This window comes from Macrobrachium rosenbergii, chromosome 3 (assembly GCF_040412425.1).
Source record: "Macrobrachium rosenbergii isolate ZJJX-2024 chromosome 3, ASM4041242v1, whole genome shotgun sequence".
Taxonomy (NCBI): domain Eukaryota; kingdom Metazoa; phylum Arthropoda; class Malacostraca; order Decapoda; family Palaemonidae; genus Macrobrachium; species Macrobrachium rosenbergii.
In genome coordinates this window covers 70,336,960-70,357,417 of record NC_089743.1, presented here as the reverse complement: position 1 = coordinate 70,357,417, position 20,458 = coordinate 70,336,960, and the positions used below count along the sequence as shown (strand labels likewise).

At 38.4% G+C, this 20,458-nt stretch overlaps 1 protein-coding gene across 2 annotated transcripts in view; it reads left to right on the top strand.

The window, feature by feature from the left end:
- LOC136825347 (vam6/Vps39-like protein) overlaps positions 1-15,418 on the top strand; it is a 151,869-nt gene extending 136,451 nt beyond the window's left edge. For both annotated transcript variants that reach the window (XM_067081603.1, XM_067081608.1), the window contains exons 18-19: positions 5,727-5,821; positions 10,792-15,418. In XM_067081603.1, coding sequence (XP_066937704.1) covers positions 5,727-5,821; positions 10,792-10,852 — 156 coding nt within the window. In that variant the 3' untranslated portion in view covers positions 10,853-15,418. The remainder of the gene's footprint in view (positions 1-5,726; positions 5,822-10,791) is intronic.
- Positions 15,419-20,458: the final 5,040 nt, after the last annotated feature.

Below are 20,458 nucleotides of genomic sequence, written 5' to 3'. Positions count from 1 at the left end.
TGTAGTATTGATGTGAAAACTATTTTTTGGGCTTGGTGGAAGGCCCTTTGAATGGAGCCTTCTCATTTACTCTTTTGTTTATGAGCATTATCAAGAGATGATTTGGAAAGGACTGGTTTTGACAGGTTTGGTTTATTATCTGTTGGTTTACTGGTGTCATTTTATTTACCTTTCTTGTCAGTTTATTTAAATTCCAGGCTGGGGTTCTCACCTCGAGCTTAGTTACTTCAGTATCTATTACTAAGTGATGCATCTTTAATGGAGGAGAGGATGAGTGTCCCTCTTTTAGTGCTTTTTGCTTCAGTCTTCATAAATCAGGCAGAGACTCTTCCTGAGACAATTCCAAGGTGGTTGGGTTATGCCATCTTATCCCCTCGCCTTGGAGGCTTGTGCTCTAGCTAAGTTGAAGCACCTGACCCAGATGGCTGGGCCACTACCACAGGGGTTGATGCACCTACATTAGGCGGATGCTGCCACTGCACCCCAGTGATAGATAGGGGTAGTGGCTTAATTAAGATCTTGAGCATAGGTCCTAGGTTGTTGTCCTAATTGGTCTTTTGCAAAACCAATATTATATGCTCTGCATTGGCTTCATTTATGCAGACAGTTCAAATTTGTAAATTTCACAATTTTTTGTTATTGGATTTATGTTCCAGTTAACAATTAACACATTTGCTTTTTATTACATTCATCATCATGATGGACACAGAGCAGTTTATACAAATTCTAGCATTTTTGCAGTTTTTGATGGGGCCAAACTTAAAGCAATGATAGCACTGCTGGTCTTTGCTGGAAAGGACGTTCTCATACCCTTTCATTTTTCAAATATGACATGAGAAGGTGCTTTACAAACTGAAGTGGGACTCATCAGAATTTCTTCTTCTTCTGTCATGTCATAAAGGTCTTTATCAAATAGTACCCTCTCCCATAACTAAAGCCAAAGTGGGACTTGATCTTACGTAATCATTTCATCATCTTTTATGTCCAACAAGGTCAGCAAACATGCTTGGGTTGTGGATTGGCATGAATAAGAACGGTGTTCTTCCCAAAAACAAGAAATATCACCGCTCTTTATTTCTCCCATCTTTTTCTGAAGAAACCTGCAAAATTTATAGTAGTTATAATTTTCCTTCATGGCTGAAGCCACCATCCACATGGGAGGTTTAGGAGTCCTTGTTTCTGCATTCTGGTTTCCCTCTGGTTTATCCTGAGCCCATCTAGATGGCAAATAAACGTCCATGTCTTTGGGAACTTTGTCTGTTAAGGCTCCTTGTACTGTAGCTTGACCTATTTGTATGGCACTTTATCATACTATTAGCCTTTAGAGCCTCATCATGGCTACTAAAGGTAATCCACGCTTCCCATTTAGATTCACTATCAATAAAGTTCATCCTGATTTCTACAACAGTTCCAAATGATTTCAGAGCTGTCAAGATCATTTCATAATCATAACAGACTGGTAAGTCTTCATGGAGCATTCTCAAATTTTCACACAACCTGGCTGTGGGTGAGGATTTAATTTTGGATGAAGATTTCTTAGAAGTCCGTGTCCTTGCTTTGAAGTCATCATCAATGAAGCATGTCTAGGGGTCAGGGGAGGAGAGTCAGAGAGGATCAGGATATTTGTTATTACTTTTTGTCAATTTATATTTCGAGAAGTTATTAACATTTGGAGAAATTTCAATCTCCAAGGTGGGTGCAGAGGTTTTCATCTGTGCCAGAACAAGACCATCACAGGGTCCAGGGGTACTCGAAACCTTACAAATGCTACACAACGATTTGAGAGAGGTAAAAAAAAATAATAATAAACCTGAAAACCTTAAAAAGATATCATCAGCCTTTCATGGGGATTATTCTTCCACCAATGGCAAAAGTGAGAACTGACTCCCAAATGTCCACGTCCCTACACCCACAGGATGGCAGCAACATGATTATAATGGCCCCAGAAGCCAATGACTCTGTGCTTGCTAGGACCGAAGATATTACGAGAATACTATCATCCCCCACTCTAATTGTGTTATGGGCAAACCAGATAGAATGCCAAGAGTCCTATCCCCAGAACCGGATCCCCCTGGAATCCGTGGTCCAGCCCTAAAGAATAGTTCCGCCTGATATCTCTCAGGTTTGAACATTATCAGGCAGCTGATGGTCCTACTACAGTTCCCACTATTTAGCTGTGGATATAAACCCAATCCCAGTTATGATATTTTTTCCTGTTAATCAGGTCCAATAAATTTCAGCAAAAGCAGAAAATTCCACAAAAATTAATTCCAAGAAATATATAATGGTCTAAGGGACTCTTGGACTCAAACCCTGGAACAGATTCCTGGGGTTCAAGAGCCCCCTCTTCATGTCAAGGTGGTCCCAGATCGAGGGGGATGGAACTCTTGGTAGTGTTGTTTCCCAGGTATGCAGGCTCAGTAGTTCTGCTGACAGGCCTTTTCTCCGAGTTCTGCCAAAACAGACTCCTTGCAGAGATCATGACAGAAGGGAGAGGCAGAAAGGTACATCAGGGTGCAACATATGCAAGCCCACTAATGCTCCTTTTTGGGCCTGAGGTGCTATTCCATGAAAACAGTACATTAGTGTAATACTTGAGTATGACAGCAGTCTCATGAGGCCAATTCCCATTCACTTGAAAAAGAATCCCAAACTATAGAAAAAAATAATCTGTGATAATAAAATCTGAGTGGATCTTGTTTGCCCTGCCCCAGGTGGCAGCAGGGGAGGATGATACAGCCACCCACCCCCTGCAAACAGTTTTGTTTGCCCCAGGTGGGGGTGGGGTAGATAAGGAAACAGGAGGGTATGGGAGACATCCACCCTCCCCCTACAAACCTGTTTGTCTGCCCTGGGTGGGGGTGGTAGGTAGGGGATCAAGGGGGTAGGGGAGACAGAAGCAATAAAAAAATATAAAATAAGAAAAAAAAGGAGTAGAAATAACATGAAAGACAATGAAAATATTGTTTTAATACCCACTTGATACAGCTGTGTAACCCCTCTTAAGATGGTGCATGGAGGGAAAATTGTGGAAAACTAGATATTGGTTCTCCTAGAGGTTAGCCTCTGCAATAGTTACAACATTACCAAGGCTTTTTTTTTTTTTTTTTTTTTTTAGCAAAGATCTACCTGTAATCCTCCTTAGAGTAAGATACAATGTATTGGAGAGCTTTCAAATCTTTCTATGAGCACTTAAAAGAAATGGGGCCAGATATGTTTTTATGGATTTCCACACCTTTGGAGCTGAAGGCTGATAAGACAGGCTTACTACCAGGCATCAATCTCATCTTATGAGACTTACTTGCCTCATTATACTCTTCATATTAAATCTTCCTTGTAACCAGTGAAAAGGCACAATCTGGGCATCTTCGAAGTTCATGTGCTTGCTTGTTTATTTTGTGACCTATAATTGCAGCACCCCAGTGTCTCTGAAATCGTCTTTTTCATGTCAACAACATTGATTTCCTTTCTCACTACACCTTGGATGTGCCTTACAGTCACTCTTGGTTTCATTTGTGTTCTTTTACCACAAAGCCAACTTTGTGGACTCCAAGGTGCAATCATAAGCATTATAGGAATGACCCAGAACCAGGAAGTAATGGTCAGCGTGTGGATAAATTTATTAATGTGTATCAACCTAAGGAGGAGCTGCACCATTTTCATATTTTTATTTTGGTCCTCACAATTATCATTAAACAGTAGAAAACAATCCTCATCCCTGTGATATTCCATATTTATTTGTTACCTCATCCCACTTGTACATAGTTACCAAGGGCTCCAAAGGGAAGTCATCCTGCAGAGAAGCAGGTTATAGGAAAACGTGATTTAATAATTAAATATGAGGGAATAGAAAATAAAGCTGATACACCTGAATTTAGGAGATGTAAGCAGAAAGTAGGACTGGGTTTGCACCTTGCTTAAACATTTAGAGTTTTAAAGATTCCACAACTGCACTAGGCAAACTATTCCACATTTAAGCTTTAGCCAAAATAAAATTTAGCAAACCAGGTAATATTAAATCTGATACTAGAAAAGACCCACTGCAGCAGCATCCTGCCCATTAGCACATCGCAAGCCCATTCATGCAATGTCTCCTATTCCAAGAACTGGAGCAGCATAGGACCGAGTTATTTATCTGGTTTTGTGGCCAATATGTAATCATATTTAGCACAACCTTAACCTTTACCTGTTTGTCATTCCCACTTTACTAGTGCAGGTAGGGAGAGCTGTAAATACTGTCTTTGGGAAACTGAAGCTGTAATGAAAGGGGGATCAAGATTATTTTTATCAAGTGGTATGAATATAGCAGAAGTGTTAAAAAATACTGTTTGTACTTTAATAAGACAGGTCATTATAATGGCTTATTCATGCACCTCAGAATAAGAAACTATCCACCTTAAGGTGAGGGGATCATGTAGGTAGAGCAGGATATATGTAAAAAGCATCTTTGCTTCTCCTGACTTTTGTGCATTTTTACTTCAAGGACCTGAGACATAAATCATTGGATATATACTGTGTTGGACCAATAGTCGCATCTAGCCGTGATATCAAAAGCTAACTCGGTTACTTCCTTGTCTGATTCATCCTCCTCTTCTCCTTATCCTTTTCCTGTATCCTAGGACTTACATTCTGGGGTCATATTTTCCTATGCTACTGAGGACAGATTAAGGAAATGTTTTCATTAGTTAATCGATTTAGTATAGATGGATGGATGGTTGTATGATATTTAGGGCAAAAGCCCAGGCACTGGGGCCAAGAAGGCCATTCAGCACCATAATGAAGAGAAAATAAATTATGTTAAAGTTATGAATTCATGAAGAAAATGATTAATAAATAAAATGAAGTGATGTGACCAATAAATAAGGGTATGAAGTTTAATGAATGATGTGATATATACATAATAAAAAATTTAATTTCATTAAAATTCTACATGATGTAATAAATATATTAAGAAGTAAATTAAATATCGCTAACAATTTTAACACACTTTAAAAAAGAGATGATAGCAGAAATATCTGCTTCATCTCCCAAAATATTAGAGACAGGGATTTACCCTGAAAATATCTTTCTCTTTGGTTAAATATCTGGGGCAGACTACCAGAATGTGCTCCACTGTTAGTGTCTCTCGTCACAGTAAGCACACTCTGGAGGGCTGCTTCATCTAAAATAAAACTGATGGGTTAAACAGCATTGCCCAATCCTTAATCTAGTTAAAATGACCTCTGTTCCTCTGTTAAGCTGGAATGACGAAGACCACGGTAGTATATTATCCCTAATATTTCTTTTATTACGATTTAGTATAGATGCAAGTCATGGTCTTGCTAGCAAGGACACTGGCCAACCCATGACCCTGTGTTAGCTTCAGTTGTCTGGCCATGCCGGAAAAAAATCAGAAGGCCATCCCACCTAAATTACTACTCAGGCTTATGTCAAATAATGGGTGTATCAAAAAAAGTTTTTGAAACAATATCGAATTTTTATTTTACAAACTCATTACTTTACTTAACTGGCCCCCTCCCATTACATGATGTGAGCTCTGTAGCCCTGAAGTCATACCTGACTGCAGGAGAAGACTTGTATGTGTTTTTACAATAGATTTTGTTTAAAAATATGTATTTTTGTTTAATATTTACAGTACAGTACTTGATTTGCAACAGATAGCAATAACTGATGTAATTGGAATTGAAAGTATTACTAAATCTATGTTTTGCACTATTTTTTTCTAGGCAAGTAAGGATATAGTTGCATGTCAGAGCAGGAAAATAACGCTATCTGAAGTTACATCATGTGCAGTTTGTCATAGGAGGTTCACTAAGCATACGTAAGTAATCCATTGCTTTTAACTGAATACTGATAATTTTAAATTTTAGACCTAACTACTGTAATAGATTTTCATTAATATGCATTTTTTCCTACTAGGGGATATAGTTCCAGTGCCATATACATTCTCCTTCTGTGTGAATCAAGGAAAAAACCCTTGGGGAAAATGTTCACACCACCCGCTTCATATTCCTACACATAAGGCTCAGTGGTAGTGACGGAAACCTCTCTAAATGCACTGCATCACTCTCCTCGTTTGTACATATACTCTTTTAGTTCTTCAGTACTAAGGCCTTTCCATTCCATTATCTTTTCTATCCTGTCCACCCAACTTTCTCTCTGTTTCCCTCTGATTCCTTTGAAAACCTTTACAGTATTCACTAACCTCCATTCCCTCCACATGACCAAACCACCTCTGAGTACATTAATCCATCTTTTTATTTAAGCTATACATTTTACCACATGGTCTTATAATTGCACTGCTTGCTTGCCAGCTGTTCTTACTCCACAAATGATAGTAAGTGCATTCCAACATTTTCTCCCATTCAACAACCCTTCTTCACAATCATAAAGGATAGTTGGCTCAGCAATCCCTTTATATTCTGTAGACATTAGTCTCTTCTAAACACTTTGCAAAAGATACTGCTACCTTGCTTTGTATTGTCTTTTTTTTTTTATGACTAGCCTCTTTCGTCCTAGAAAAATGTTACTAGCCTCTTTCGTCCTAGAAAAATGTTATATTAATCATCCAATAACTATACAAATAAGCTATGCCCATTTTTTTACCAGCTATGTTGACATTCATATCACCATTTTACCTGGCTTCCATTCACTATATTTCCTCATTTTGCTGGTATTTATTTTCAACTTTCTCTGTACAAACACAAACCCAAGTGCATTTCTTCTTCTTCCTCCTCATTGTTGAGCTCATCTTCCTGTTCCTCCTCATCTTCCTTCTGTGGGACAAAGAAGAGGTCTCAGAAGCCCTCGCGCATAAAGTTTCATTAGATTTCAAGTGAGCACCTTTCTTCTTTATTGGTTGGTGATGCCTTTGCTCATGTGTGTGTGGGACATCTGCCATAGATAGGGTTGACACCAGGTTCTCTTGAGCATGCTCATGAACAAGTGACTCCTAGTGTCTCTCCAGAACATTTCCCATTTTTACTTCTGTTGAGGCATGCAAAGAAGAGTTGGCACTACCTCCCGTTCGTCATGTGTATGATCCCCAGCCCAGATCATGCATATACAAACATCATGTGTGACTGGTTGCCACTGTATGATACCACTGGGTATCATGTCATTTTGGTACATGCATGATCACACAAACCCTCAGGTGTTTCTTGGTTCATTTAGAACTTCCAGTGTACGAACACACAATTCCTTGATCACGTGCATGCAACAGAGTTCAAACTTGGAAGACCACTACATAACATTTCCAATGAGTATTATGCCAAGCTGCATACATGTGATTGTGCAGACATCAGTATCCTCCTAGTTAATCCAGGACTTGCAGCGTGCACACTAAAGGAGGAAGTGAACTCCGGCCAAGCCTTTATGGGACAACCACGCCTCGCTCTGTCCAGTGTCGGGGAACCTCCCCTTCATGAAACAGACAAAGAACTCCAGCAACTTCTATCTTCCTTTAGGAAAGGTCAGGAGCCCTCTCAGCCTCCCCTTCTAGCTGTAGTAGGGGAAGTTGGGGGTGGGGGTTGAGGTTTGCAACATTCCTCCAAATAGGGGGATGCCTGCCATGCCAATAGGCAGTGGAACGAAAGCAGATAGTAGAGCCTTGAGTAGTATGTGTCCCTTTTCAACAAACTACCTTCCATGGACCAATGCTGTCTCCAATCTTATCAACTGGCACCATTCCCAATCTACTCTCCAGAATACCCAGAAGCTCTGAGATAGTGGGAAAGTCTGATAGCAATACAGTATATATTACAGTACACTGCTACCCTTGTCTTTTGTGCAAGTGAATTTTAATGCAGTTGGAGATTCCAGAGGCTGCAGATCTAGGCCATAGTGTTGCTTCACATTCTTAGTTCCATTTTTAAGACGTCTTTCATTTATGTCATTTACATTTAATGCTCTTATGGTTCTCTCTTTATGAACTTGTTCATACTTTTCTCAGTTACTTTTCTATCTGATGGGAGCATTTCCTTGGGTTCACTGATCTCAAATGGATCTTTTCTCTATGGTTTCTGCCTTATCTAAGTGAAACCAAATATCATCTCATATTCTTAAAATGTACCTGCCACTGTCATACTTTGAATCTTGTGTTGCGACATAGTAACATTAATATTACCTGCTTGCCGAATCTCTCTTGTATCTTCTGCTTTCATAAGTAACATCACCTGCTTCCTGGAAATCTCGGATACCATATTCAAAATGCTCATCTGACTACGGTGCTTGTCTGGGTGTTCTCAAATGCCATCTCAGGATCTGTATACAATAAAACCTCAGAGATCCAGAATTCTTGATGTTCAGGACATTTTTTTTGTTTTAATTAAGAAGCAAAAGTAATTACAGGAGATTAAGCTAAGGAAAAAATATTAAGGAAAAACTAATGTATGGAGTCAGATTTTAATCATTCATAAATTTAGCATCAAATTAAAATTTCAGTTTTCAGGGCTAAAATAAGTACAAATAACTTATTAGCATTGCATCAACCAATGAACAGGAAGACTAATCTCACTCTTTAAAACAAAAATACAATTACTTTTGAATTAAAATCCAGTCTTACATTTATATTCATTTATTACGTCATTGGGAAACAAACACGCAAGTGTTTGTATCAAAGAAGTGTACCCTTCTTGCAATTTTCAGTTTTTTTTTTATATTGTGTTATTATTGCCATATATGATATTTTATTTCTTTTTATATCTACATCTGATCATAACTAAATCTGTGTTAGCATCACTAATTTTATATGTGCTATGGAATTTTCATGCCATAAATTATATGAAGCCAGTGTAAATTATTATGAAATTAACCTTAAGCAATTTTATAGCCTCACTAAAATGGGTTATATGTAATTATTGGTAGGATGAATGCATTAATAAAACTGAAAATAGAATTCATTAAAAAAAAGTGAAGTAAAATTAAAAGTGCCAGATTGAAATAAGTTTTTGTTTTAACTGGCCATGCCCATGAATATTTGATGAATAGCCTGCATGACCCAATACCATAGGAAGATAATATAAGTCAACTATTACGTTTAAATATATTTGTGACTCCCAGTTTGTCATAGTGAATGTCAGACCGTCATCATCATCATTAACATTTTTACATCAGCTTGTGAACTCCTCTGAATTCTCATCTGGTTTAGGTCTCCATAAATGCCCTTTTTCCATGATTTATTAGGCCTATGAGGCCTAGAAAGTGGATCTTGTAGTAGGAGAGAATCCTCTCCTTTTTTCAGATAAATTTTTTTTGGGTTTTACAAGAAATTGTACTGTATAATGCTTATTAATTTTTTCATGATTATTGGTCATTGCAAGTATTTTGTCTTATGGGCCAGGAGGTCACTGGCTTGGCTATTATGTTGCTTTGCCAATACTGTATCAAGATTTTTCAGAGATCAGGCAACTCCCCTCTATCATCAGTCCAGATCTGTGAAGCTGTACAAAAATTATAAGAATGGGAGTTTAGGATTTCGACTGAGTTGTCTGGTTGAACTGCTTAATAATAATAATAATAATAAAAAAATACAATAGGCAGTCCCCAGTTTACGATGGGTCTGGCTTACGACGTTCCAAGGTTACGACGCTTTTCAAATATATTCATCAGAAATTATTTCCTGGTTTACTATGCATGTTCCAGGGTTATGACGTATTGTACACCAGTCCGACAGAAGAAATATGTTCCAAAACGGCAGAATAATAAAAATTTGGAATTTTTTTTGGATGAAAAACTCAATAAAAATGCAGTTTACATCGTTTTCAATACACCCAGGGCATTAAAAGTAAGGTTTTCTTGGGCTTTTTGACGATTTTCGGCTTATGCTGCGGCGTAGGAACAGAACCTGTCGTAAACCGGGGACTGCCTCTAATAATAGTGATAATCCAATGTCTACATGGCCAATCACTTTCTACTCATATCCATCACTTTGAGAACTTTCCAGCTCAGTATCGCAGTCATTCTCATGCTGGGAAAAAGGCCAAAGAACTCAGCATTGACCCTCCTAACCAGCTTCTACAGTCAGATTTTCACTCTCAAGAAAGCTTCAGTTCTCTTGATCCTTTCATCCTCACAATCTGGAGAAAAAAAAAAAAAAAGTTCTGCCTTCTATTGACCTTCAAGATACCGTGTGTACTTGTAGTTACCTGTTAATCCACCTTTCCTAAAATTCCTTTGTTTTGTGCGGAAGGCCAAGTCTTCAAAATTTAGTGTCTTTCTTTTGTCTCACTCCACAGCTTCTCAAGTTCATTCCCAAAGAATTTGGCTTTGAAGGTACTAGGTTGTTTGGCTTATGTTGTTAGATGGCACTCTTTTATGTCACTTTCAGTAAAGGTTTTTCTTGTGCATCTTTGGAATTCACATCAGCTTAAGTCCTGTCTCATTTCTTCCCAGCAGACTACAAAAATACAAAACTCACAAAAGACAAATATTTCTACCATTTCCCATCTTTTACTGTTATCAAACTATTGTGTTCTAATGAGTAATCCATTACTTATATGATTCAAGTAACTTTCTTTTCATCTTTGAAAGCTTAAACATTTTCTTTAAAAGTTCCTATGAAATTCTTCATCTTCCTGTTACATCCTATTACTTGCTGGTCATTGTGATGCAGTGTCTGTGTTCTGTTAGGAAGCTGGACTGTAAAGATGGCAAAGGTGTAGGGAATAAATCATAATATTGGCAAAGGTGTAGGGAATAAATCATAATATCTTTTATTTTTTATGTCTAATGTATTTTGTTAAAATTTATTATACGTTTATTTTGTTAAAATTCATTATATGTTCGTTTCAGGGCATTTGCATTGTACCCCAATGGTGATATCGTTCATTTTTCATGCCAAGATCAGCGGTAGCAAAGGTAAAGTAACATATGAGTGAAAATATATTTTATATCTTGCTGAAGTGTATTAAGCCTACATTTTGAGGTATGCAGGCAGACATATATTTTTGTTTGCAGAAATGATTATCAGTTAATTTTATTCTTTCACTGCCATTTGTAGAATGCACTTTGGTCCACCAGGAATTTAATCTTAGTTTTGAGTTAAAGGTGGACAGTAAAAAATTCCAGGTTTATGGACTATATCCCAAAAGTTTGATTGAAGGAAAAATGTTACCAGAGCTAGGTATGACATTCTGTTCACTAGGTAAGTCAATAATTTCCATCGCATTTATTAACTTTCTTGTATGAATCTTTTCTTTACACAATTTCTGTTCATTACTCTTTAGTGATTGAATATATTGGGTTAGAAAGTTCATGACAATATGACATTTACACCATGACAGTTTGTTGTTAATTCAACTAAGTATGTGCAGTGGATGGAAATCAAAAGACAGACCGAGTAGCCCCATCAAACATTAATTGCCCAGATGAAATTTTGCCCAAAATGACTACCCAAAGTATGGGAACTAAGGAGACTGTGATTGTGAACCTTCAAGTATTGTAAAACTGTTCATCAAACAGACAAATATTCTACTACCAGTAGCACATTGAGACTTGAGTGATTGGCCTAGCATTTGATATAGTTCTACTTCCTTTAACTTCCTGATATAATTTTGCCTTTTTTTTTTTTTTTACAAATGTTTTGCTCCATGATGCTTATTTCACATTCATTATACACAGTAAAAGTTTATTTTGGTTCTTTGTATTTCTGAAATATAAAGTTTAAAAAATTAGCTGTATTGAGCGTGCTTTCTGAGCTTTGTCAGGGGTTAAGTCCGATTTCCTTAAACAAAGAAGCAAATTCCTGTATTTTATACAATACAGTCTCTGCTTATGAGGTAACATTCTCAGTCATAGAGGCTGACACCAGAATGATTTTGTGCCAAAAAATTAGGGTTTATTTGTTGGCATGAGGTTAAGCCCTCTTGAATATGAAGAAAATATTCTTGTTTATGACAACTTATTTTGAGCACTATTTGTTTGTCATAGCCTGAGAACTATAATACAGTACTGAAAATTAGATATTGTCATAACTTATATAAATTAATTAGTAATTGCCTATTGCCCTCAAAGACTTTAATGTGATTCACATTTTGATATTTAATGTTTGTATGGAAGTGTTAGAACTTGTGGTGACAAGACAATGATTAGTATAGTACAGTTCTATAAATTTTAATGCTTAGCATCTTTTAAAACTCAGTCAGTTGTATCCCTTACATTTTGACATTTAAATTCAGATGTAAAAATAAGTTTTAATTAAAGATATCATTTAGTATCCAACTTTTAAATATACATGCAGTATATTTAATAAAATTATTAATATTTTAGGTGTTTTTGTAAAGGAATTTAATACATAATAACTATCTTGTTTGTAGTCACTTTTACAGAAATTGCAAGGAAAGTTTACAATCCCTTAGTTCTGTTTACATGTACTAGAAAATTTGTTAAATGGTTACTTTTTATTTTGACTGAAATTGAAATAAATGTTGGCCTTCAGCATTTAAAATTGGGTTCATGCTACAGCCTGAAGTACTGTATGTAGAATTGTAACTGAATGTGTAGTTTATATTTTCCTGTTTTTTCTTTACCAGACCCTATTAATAGACAAAGTGATATCATAATGCGTAGAAGGTTGATGTGCTCTGTTTTAACATATATTTACTGCTTCATACCTATGTATATTAAAAACAGTTAATCGCTTTTGATGACAATTATGATATGACTTGAAATGTTGTTGTAGGGTTAATTTTTACCTGCATTAGATAAGAAGTTACTACAGGTCAGTGGTTAGTACTTACAACTTTTGAGACAGTCACAAAACTGTTTCCAAAAGTACCCCCTTTTTTTTTTTTTTTTGTTGGAACTCTTATTATCTGTTATTGGTAATGCTTCATGCATGATTAGGGTGGGATAATAATTTCTTATACTCAAGTTTTAATTTCTTTCCGCAACATGGACATTGCTTCAGTACATGATTTTTTCTCTGTTTTGCTTTGCTAGGTCTGTACCTTATTTTAATAGGTATATATCATCGCCAGCAGTGGACATATAGCCATTCAGAGAATAAATGAAAATCTGTAAAATAAAAGTACAGCATTTAAAATTACAGGATAAACTGTTTTGTTGTTCTGTTCTGTCATTTGAAAAGTCTTCTTCAGTGACAAATTAGGATCTAGTACTTTTGTAAACAATACTTCACAGTAATTTCATTTTAGATGAATGTGTTCCAGTTACTGGGTATCTTTTAAAGACTACTGGAAATTTTATATCATTGAGGTTATTCATTGTGTACTCTAGAGATGAAGGTATTGAGATAACTGAAGCTCTATTTGCAGAATTAGTTTCAAGTTGTTATTAGTGTTGATTACTAATCCATGAATCTTCTCTGACTTTTTCCCAACAAAGCACATGATGAAATGAATGCAAGTTGGTAGAATGAAAGCATAATATTTACTGACAGTTTATGTTACTGAATGAAATCTAAATTTCAAGTTTAGTGGAAAATTGCTATTAAAGAATTTATTTCATTCAGTTTGTTTTATCAAAGTACTAAATGCTCTTCAATTTAAATGTTCTAAAATAACAGATCAGTTCCATTTTATAATTCTTAGATACTGCTTAATGCATGGGCAATGGAAATATGCAATTTTTATATATATTTCAAAGATGGTAAAGTATGGAAGAATTCCTGTAGGTCTTATTAATGCATTACTTTGAATTACTAAGGGAGACACGTTTACAACTTGACCTTGTTACAGATATTTTCATTTATGGTATCCTGACCTTGATGTTATTGTATCAGTACTGAGAAAATGTGATAATACAGATACAGTGTACTGTTTACTTAAATATTACTGAAATGACTTTGTTCTATTAAATTGAGAGTCCTATGAATTCAAAGGTTTGGTCATGTCTGTATATCTGTTTAGATGGATTTTGTAGGAGTTAATTCTTTTTGCTAAAACTCTTTGTCATGGCTGCTTGAGACCATTATGAATACAACTAGGTTCTGTTAAGTGTAAACTAATTTTTCTAAAATGACTAAAATGGAACAAAAAAAAATATTGAAATGGATAGTCAAGATGAGGTAGGACATTAACATATATAAAGTATTCCACCATCACATTCCTAAAGAGGACCAGTTCTAATTGTGTGACCTTTTTCCCTTATTTAGTGTGTGTTTTTGTAGTTGTTTTTTTAATGCCCAGGTTTACATACATTGATTTATAAAGTGATGAAAGGCTCAAACATAATGGTTTACTGTTCACTCTTGTGTTTACCAGTATATCATATCCTATCATTTATGTAGATTCAGGTTACAGCACTGAACCCGTTTTTCGGTTACACTGGTTGTCCCCTGTTAGGATCTCCAAGCATTTTATTATGGTCATTTTTTATGAAGTGATTAGGATTGTGGGATTTGAAATCAATTTTCTTAAGATGCTATGCCAAGTCTGAAATTAAAATTTGTAATTACCACTGTTATTGTATCGTCAAAATAATTTTACCTTTTTCTATTGGCTGTATACAGTACATGTGGGTATTGATCTGATGTATATCCTACCAAGATTATTTATTACTTAAAATGTCCATGAGCATCTTTTAAGGTCTATTTCTACAAAATATCTCTTGAAGTAGGTGGAGTCTCTTGAGCAAGATTTTATGGAATATTGTAACTGTAAGGCCATATTTTGAGCAAATCTCCTCAAGGAAGAAATTCTCAACTTTGATTTGAATTATTAAAGATTTTCCATCATAATTACAGGTTAATATTCAAAGTGAAATAGTCTTCTTATACTATGTATTGTACTGCATTGTTTCTGATGGTAGTTATCATGTGAACAATTAGGTTTTAGGAGGATTTTATCCCCTGGAGATATTTGCTGATGTTATATGTGCCTTTCTTGCACCCAATAGTGCTTTCTGGAGGATGTTAATCAACATGTTAATCAACACTTATTTTTCTTTTATTTTTCTAATATGACAGTATTCTTTATATATTTTGAAAGGCATTTCCCTTTCTCTCTAAATACTCTCTTAATATATGCTGCTTATTTACATATGGATATATAATTTATTTTAAAGAGTGACTTCCTATTATTTATTCATATTTCCCAAGCAATATATATATATAATCTCTTGTTGTAATTAACTGTTTTATATTATTGTTTTGAATATTTGCAAACTTAGTATCATGCTTGCCATAAATTTCTTACAGTTTCATAATGAATAAAGATAAAAATACATATAATATCATGGAATTGTTTAATGATATAGCTACAATTATACAGACAAATTTTTCCATGATCTTATGAGGTTTTTAATAGTTTTTTTATCATAATTGTTTCACATTTTCTTATGTTTTGATCTCTGTCCTATAATTACCTTTCATTCATCTTCATCATATCCTCCATGTCATGTCCATATCCATTGTAATCATGTTATGTACATTGTAGAATAAATAAAAGAATTTTTGTAACTTTGTGTTTTATTAGTTATACAATTTAAGTAAATGGTTAGTTTTCACAATTGTACAGTACTTAAAACTGTATGTATATCAACTGCAAGATTCACAGGCACATTAAATAAAGAGGAAAAGTTTGATAGATAGCCATGTCATTGTAAAGATGTATATTCTTGTGATTTAGGAAAGCTAAGAAATGTTTTTATATACTGTAATAGTTAGCTGGTTTATCAATATAGCCCATGTAATCCACATACATGTACATCACATAAATATACAATCATACATTCACTTTTTATATATAAAAAATAAATTTCACTGAAATCACAGTGACTGATTGAAATGCCTGCTGGATAGAATTAACCTAGGAACTGGTGATGTGCAAGCTTAGCCTTATCCATCAAGGATAACTCAGTGTATTGGCAATTGTGAACCATTCACAGAATTCAGTAATGGCTTTTCAAGTGTGCTGTATTATATGTTATGTGATGGAGTAATTAGTTACATTGCATTAGTTTGTTCTAAATGCAATGTGCTGTCTCTTGTATAGCCAAATAACATGTATGAATTAGTTGGTACAACTAATGTTTATATTATTCCTACACGAATATGAACTCTTGGTCTTTACGTATAGAAATACCTTTGGTGCAGCTTGGAGACTGGCCATTCAATTCTTAACAAGGTTGTTGGGTAGTTAACTACTGGTGGTAAGGTGGGTAGTCCCACTCTTCTGCCTGACAATAGGTACATTCACTTACCTTCTGGCAGTTGGACAGTTCGCACGCTTCTCGCTTACCTCTGCCCACCAAACCAGTTTTGCACCTAACCGATCCTGTTTTTTTCTGTGTGATCGTTCTTTGTTTATTGTGATATTTTGATTTTTGATTATATCTTTTTGTGTTGCATAAGAGGAGATTATGCAAACCCATGACTCATTACGGCCTAAGGGGGAAGCCTCATGTTGTTTTTGCCCGGGCATAGGTAATGTCCCTTGCAAATGCTACCTCTCCCCCATCAAGATTGATCCTCACTCTTTATGCACTAACTGCTGCTGGCATGAGTACAACCTCTCCAGCCTTTGTGACGAGTGTCATTCTTGGCCATCAGAGCAATGGGTGCAGTTCGTCAAGAAGAGGAAATACAAGAGGAAGGCTTCCCGCACATTGTCAGAGGATGGATGGATAGATGATTTTTAGGGCAAAAGCCCAGGCACTGGGGCCAAGAAGGCCATTCAGTGCTGTAATGAAGAGAAAATAAATTATGTTAAGGTTATGAATTCATGAAGGAAATGATTAATAAATAAAATGAAGTGATGTGACCAATAAATAAAGGTATGAAGTTTAATGAATGATGCGATATATACATAATAAAAAATTTAATGTCATTAAAATTCTACATGATGTAATAAATATATTGAGAAATAAACTAAACATTGTTAAAAATTTTAACACACTTCAAAAAAGAGATGATAGCAGAAATATCTGCTTCATCTCTCAAAGTATCAGAGAGGGATTTGCCCTGGAAATATCTTTCTCTTTGGTTAAAATATCTGGGGCAGACCACCACAGGGTTACACGCCCCTGGTAACACTAAGGTTGCCAATCCTTCTAGTTCCTTCCTTCTGGTGGAGCTGCCTCTCATTGCTACTTCTCTTGGAGAAGTTTCTCCCTCTTGTACTCCTATTGCACCGACAATTGGGGGAAGGGGCATGGACCAGGACGACAACTCTCAGATGGTCTCTTGTTTGTTCTGGTGGGGAGGAATCCCTCTCAGAACAAAGGGAGACAGCCTCTTCTAACCCGACTTTTGCAGATTTGGAGGAAATGCAATGAACACTGGGGGAACTTAGGGAGCTCTGGCCCTCCCTAGGTATCTCCGGGGAGCCACCTGTCAAGCTTCTGATCTCCCATCTCAGCGCCTCCTTGACTGCTGCCTCCGTAATTGTGACTATGGCCACGGTTATGATGTTGACTGGAACCACATCCACGGCTGTGGCCCCTACAGTGATTCACTCGGCCACGATTCCGTCGTCCTCCATGTTCCCTCCAACATCCTCATTCTCAGGGGATGTTCTCCAAGCCTTGGTGGAGAAATACGTGACAAGAGGAAGCTGAAGAACAGACTGCATAGTTCATCTTCATTGTGTTACAGTACCTCCTCCCCTTCTTCCAAAGGTTCCATTACACGGACAGACTGGAGGAAGAAGGTTGCTGCTCCCTTTTGTAGGAAGGCCAGTAGGCCCTTGTACAAGCAGCCCTCTTCCATGGACAAGGCACAGGGATCTCTTGGTTGCTCTCCCATGTCCATGGACACGGAGACCGTGCCACAGCAGGGTTCTCCAGATTCCTGTGACGCGGGAGCAACAGGTACACAGGTCTCGTCCTATACCTGTGTCACTACTACTGGTTCCCAGAAGTCTCCTCCTAGGACTAGGACCAGGGAAGAACCTTCCACCTCTGCTTCAGGCGGTGTGCATATGCATCTCCATGGAGACTTGTGTCACTGAAGGTACACGGGTTTCTTTGAAACCCAGTGTCACCAAAATGGGTTCTGGGAAGTCTGCTTCACTTCCAAATGAGAGGGAATGAGCCCACAGTGTGCAGGCACTGCCTCACACCCTGCAGGTTCCTGCAAGGAAACAGTGCCAGGGTTCTGAAAAGGTGAAGCTGGTCCACGGTCCCATTCACCTGGAAAAGCAATGAGGAGGTCCCCCATCCAGTCTTCTTCACCTGTATAGGTCAAAGCGTCAAAGAAGACTCCAGCATAGTCATCAGGATAGTCTATGTTCACGCCCGTGTGCACGTTCGAGTGAATGCCTGCGCTCTCCCCAGGTCTCCCCAGGTCAGCCGCCGTGCATGTTTGTGTGAACAGGTTTGCTCTCCCAGATCTGTGCAGCCGTCGTTACCGCGGGTTGACAACCGCTCATGGCCTTCCTCTCTTGTCAGGGCCTTGGCCTCTGGTAGGTCTGTGAAGTGTACTAGGCCCCTCTCACTTGTCCCCTCAACCTCCTGGGGTTATACCACAGATGTGAGTCAGACAGGCTTAGGGCTCGAGAATGGGATCATTCACCTTCCCATCCCAGCCTGCCCACTAGTGCTTACGTTCCCGGTTCAGTTCCAGGATCAGACTGGTTGTATGTGCAAGTGGTGGAGAGAGGGTCTCTTTCCTGCCGAGAGAGTAGCCAGAGAGGGCTGTGGCCTAGAGTTTTGGGATAGAGTGATGGGGTATTGTGGTACTGATGAGCGATAATACCACGGTGGCAGCATACGTCAACAAGGGTGGGGGGGACTGGTATCCCTTCAGCTTCACGAGTTAACGGTACAGGTGCACGAGTGGACAGTAGCACACTCGGTGGAGTTGTCAGTCATATACATTCCAGGCAAGAGGAACGTAGTCACAGACAAACTCAGTCGCCAGTGTCAAGTGATAGGGACAGAATGGTCCCTACACCCAGAGGTTGCAGAATGATTGTTCGTCCTTTGGGGACGTCCAATGATAGACCTGTTTGCAACCCGGCACAACAGGAAGTTGCTGGCATTCTGCTCGGTCATCCTGGCCCTATGGGCAGCAGTAGATGCTTTTCAACACACATGGGGCAATCTCGATGCGTACGCTTTTCCTCCGTTCTGTCTGATTCGTCTGGTGATCAACAGGGTAATAATCACTCCGAATTTCAGGATGACTATGGTGGTTCCCAAGCGGCAACACACCGAATGGTACCTGGACCTGGTAGCTCTGCTTTCCGAGGCACCGAGAGAGATCCCTCCTTGGCACAACCTCCTTTGCCAGCCACATATCGAGAAGTTCCACCAGTCCATAGAGTCCCTATCTCTGCACAGCTGGAGACTATCCAGCATCTCTTGCGAGCAAGAAGCTTTTCTCGTTGAGCAGCAACAGAGATGTCTGGATACTTTTGCAAGTCCTCTGCTGCTGTCTACCAGGGGAAATGGGCCGTCTTCTGTGGTTGGTGTTGTAGACAGGGTATCTCTCTGGTCAGAGCCACTATCAGCAGGTGGCGGACTTTCTTGTCTTCCTTCGCCGAGAGAAGCTTCTCTCCATCTCAGCTGTTAGGGGTTACAGGGCCTGAAAGGCGTTCAACTTTCCTCATGGGAGATCTCTATGCTGATGAGAAGCTTTGAAAAATCTTGCCCTCCCAGGGAACCTATGCTGATGAGAAGCTTTGAACAATCTTGCCCTCCCAGGGAACTCAGACCCCCTGAGTGGGATGTGACTCTCATTCTTCGAAGCCTGACTCATGCACCATAGCAGCCCCTATGAGAGTCGTCAGACAGGGACCTGACCCTCAAGCCTGTCTTTTTGCTTGCCCTGGCATCAGCGAAAATAGTAGGCAAACCTCATGGCCTTTCTTTTGATGTTAAGCACTTAAGGGGATGGGGATCTGTCTTGCTTGAATTTGTCCAGGAATTTGCAGCGAAGACACAGAATCCACCGGTCCCTGATGCCAGATTTGAGTCCTTGATCCCCTCCCTAGAGGACTTTGTTGGTAATGATCCAAATGAGATGCTACTGTGTCCAGTTAGAGTGTTTGGGTACTACCTTAAGAGGACTCGACAGCTCAGGCCTGGGTGTCAACGACTCTTTCTTAGTACTGGCTCGACCAAGAATTTGTCCAAGAACACCGTTTTCTTTCTGCCTTCATGAGACAAACAAATGGGGGTACTCTACATCTGACAAAGTGCGAGATGGTATGTTCCAGGCCAGAGCTCATGAGGTCAGGGGCACTGGTTCGTCCCTCGCATTCAGGAAGAGCCTGTCGGTTCAACAGGTTCTGAAGGCAGGGGTATGGTCGCAACAGACCACTTTCACCTCCTTGTGCATGCGGGACGTTGCCCATAGGTCCTTGGGCACTTTTTCCTTGGGTCCTAAGGTGGCTGCTTAACAAGTTGTGTACCTTATCCAGTTCCCCTAGCAGGACAGGTAGCATCATGCCTAAGATGTACGGTCACAAGGAGAGAGTGAGTGTGTGTGAATGGCTCCTCCCTATCTCTGTTATAACCCTCCTCTCCCCATGGGCAGACGATCGGTTGGCATGCT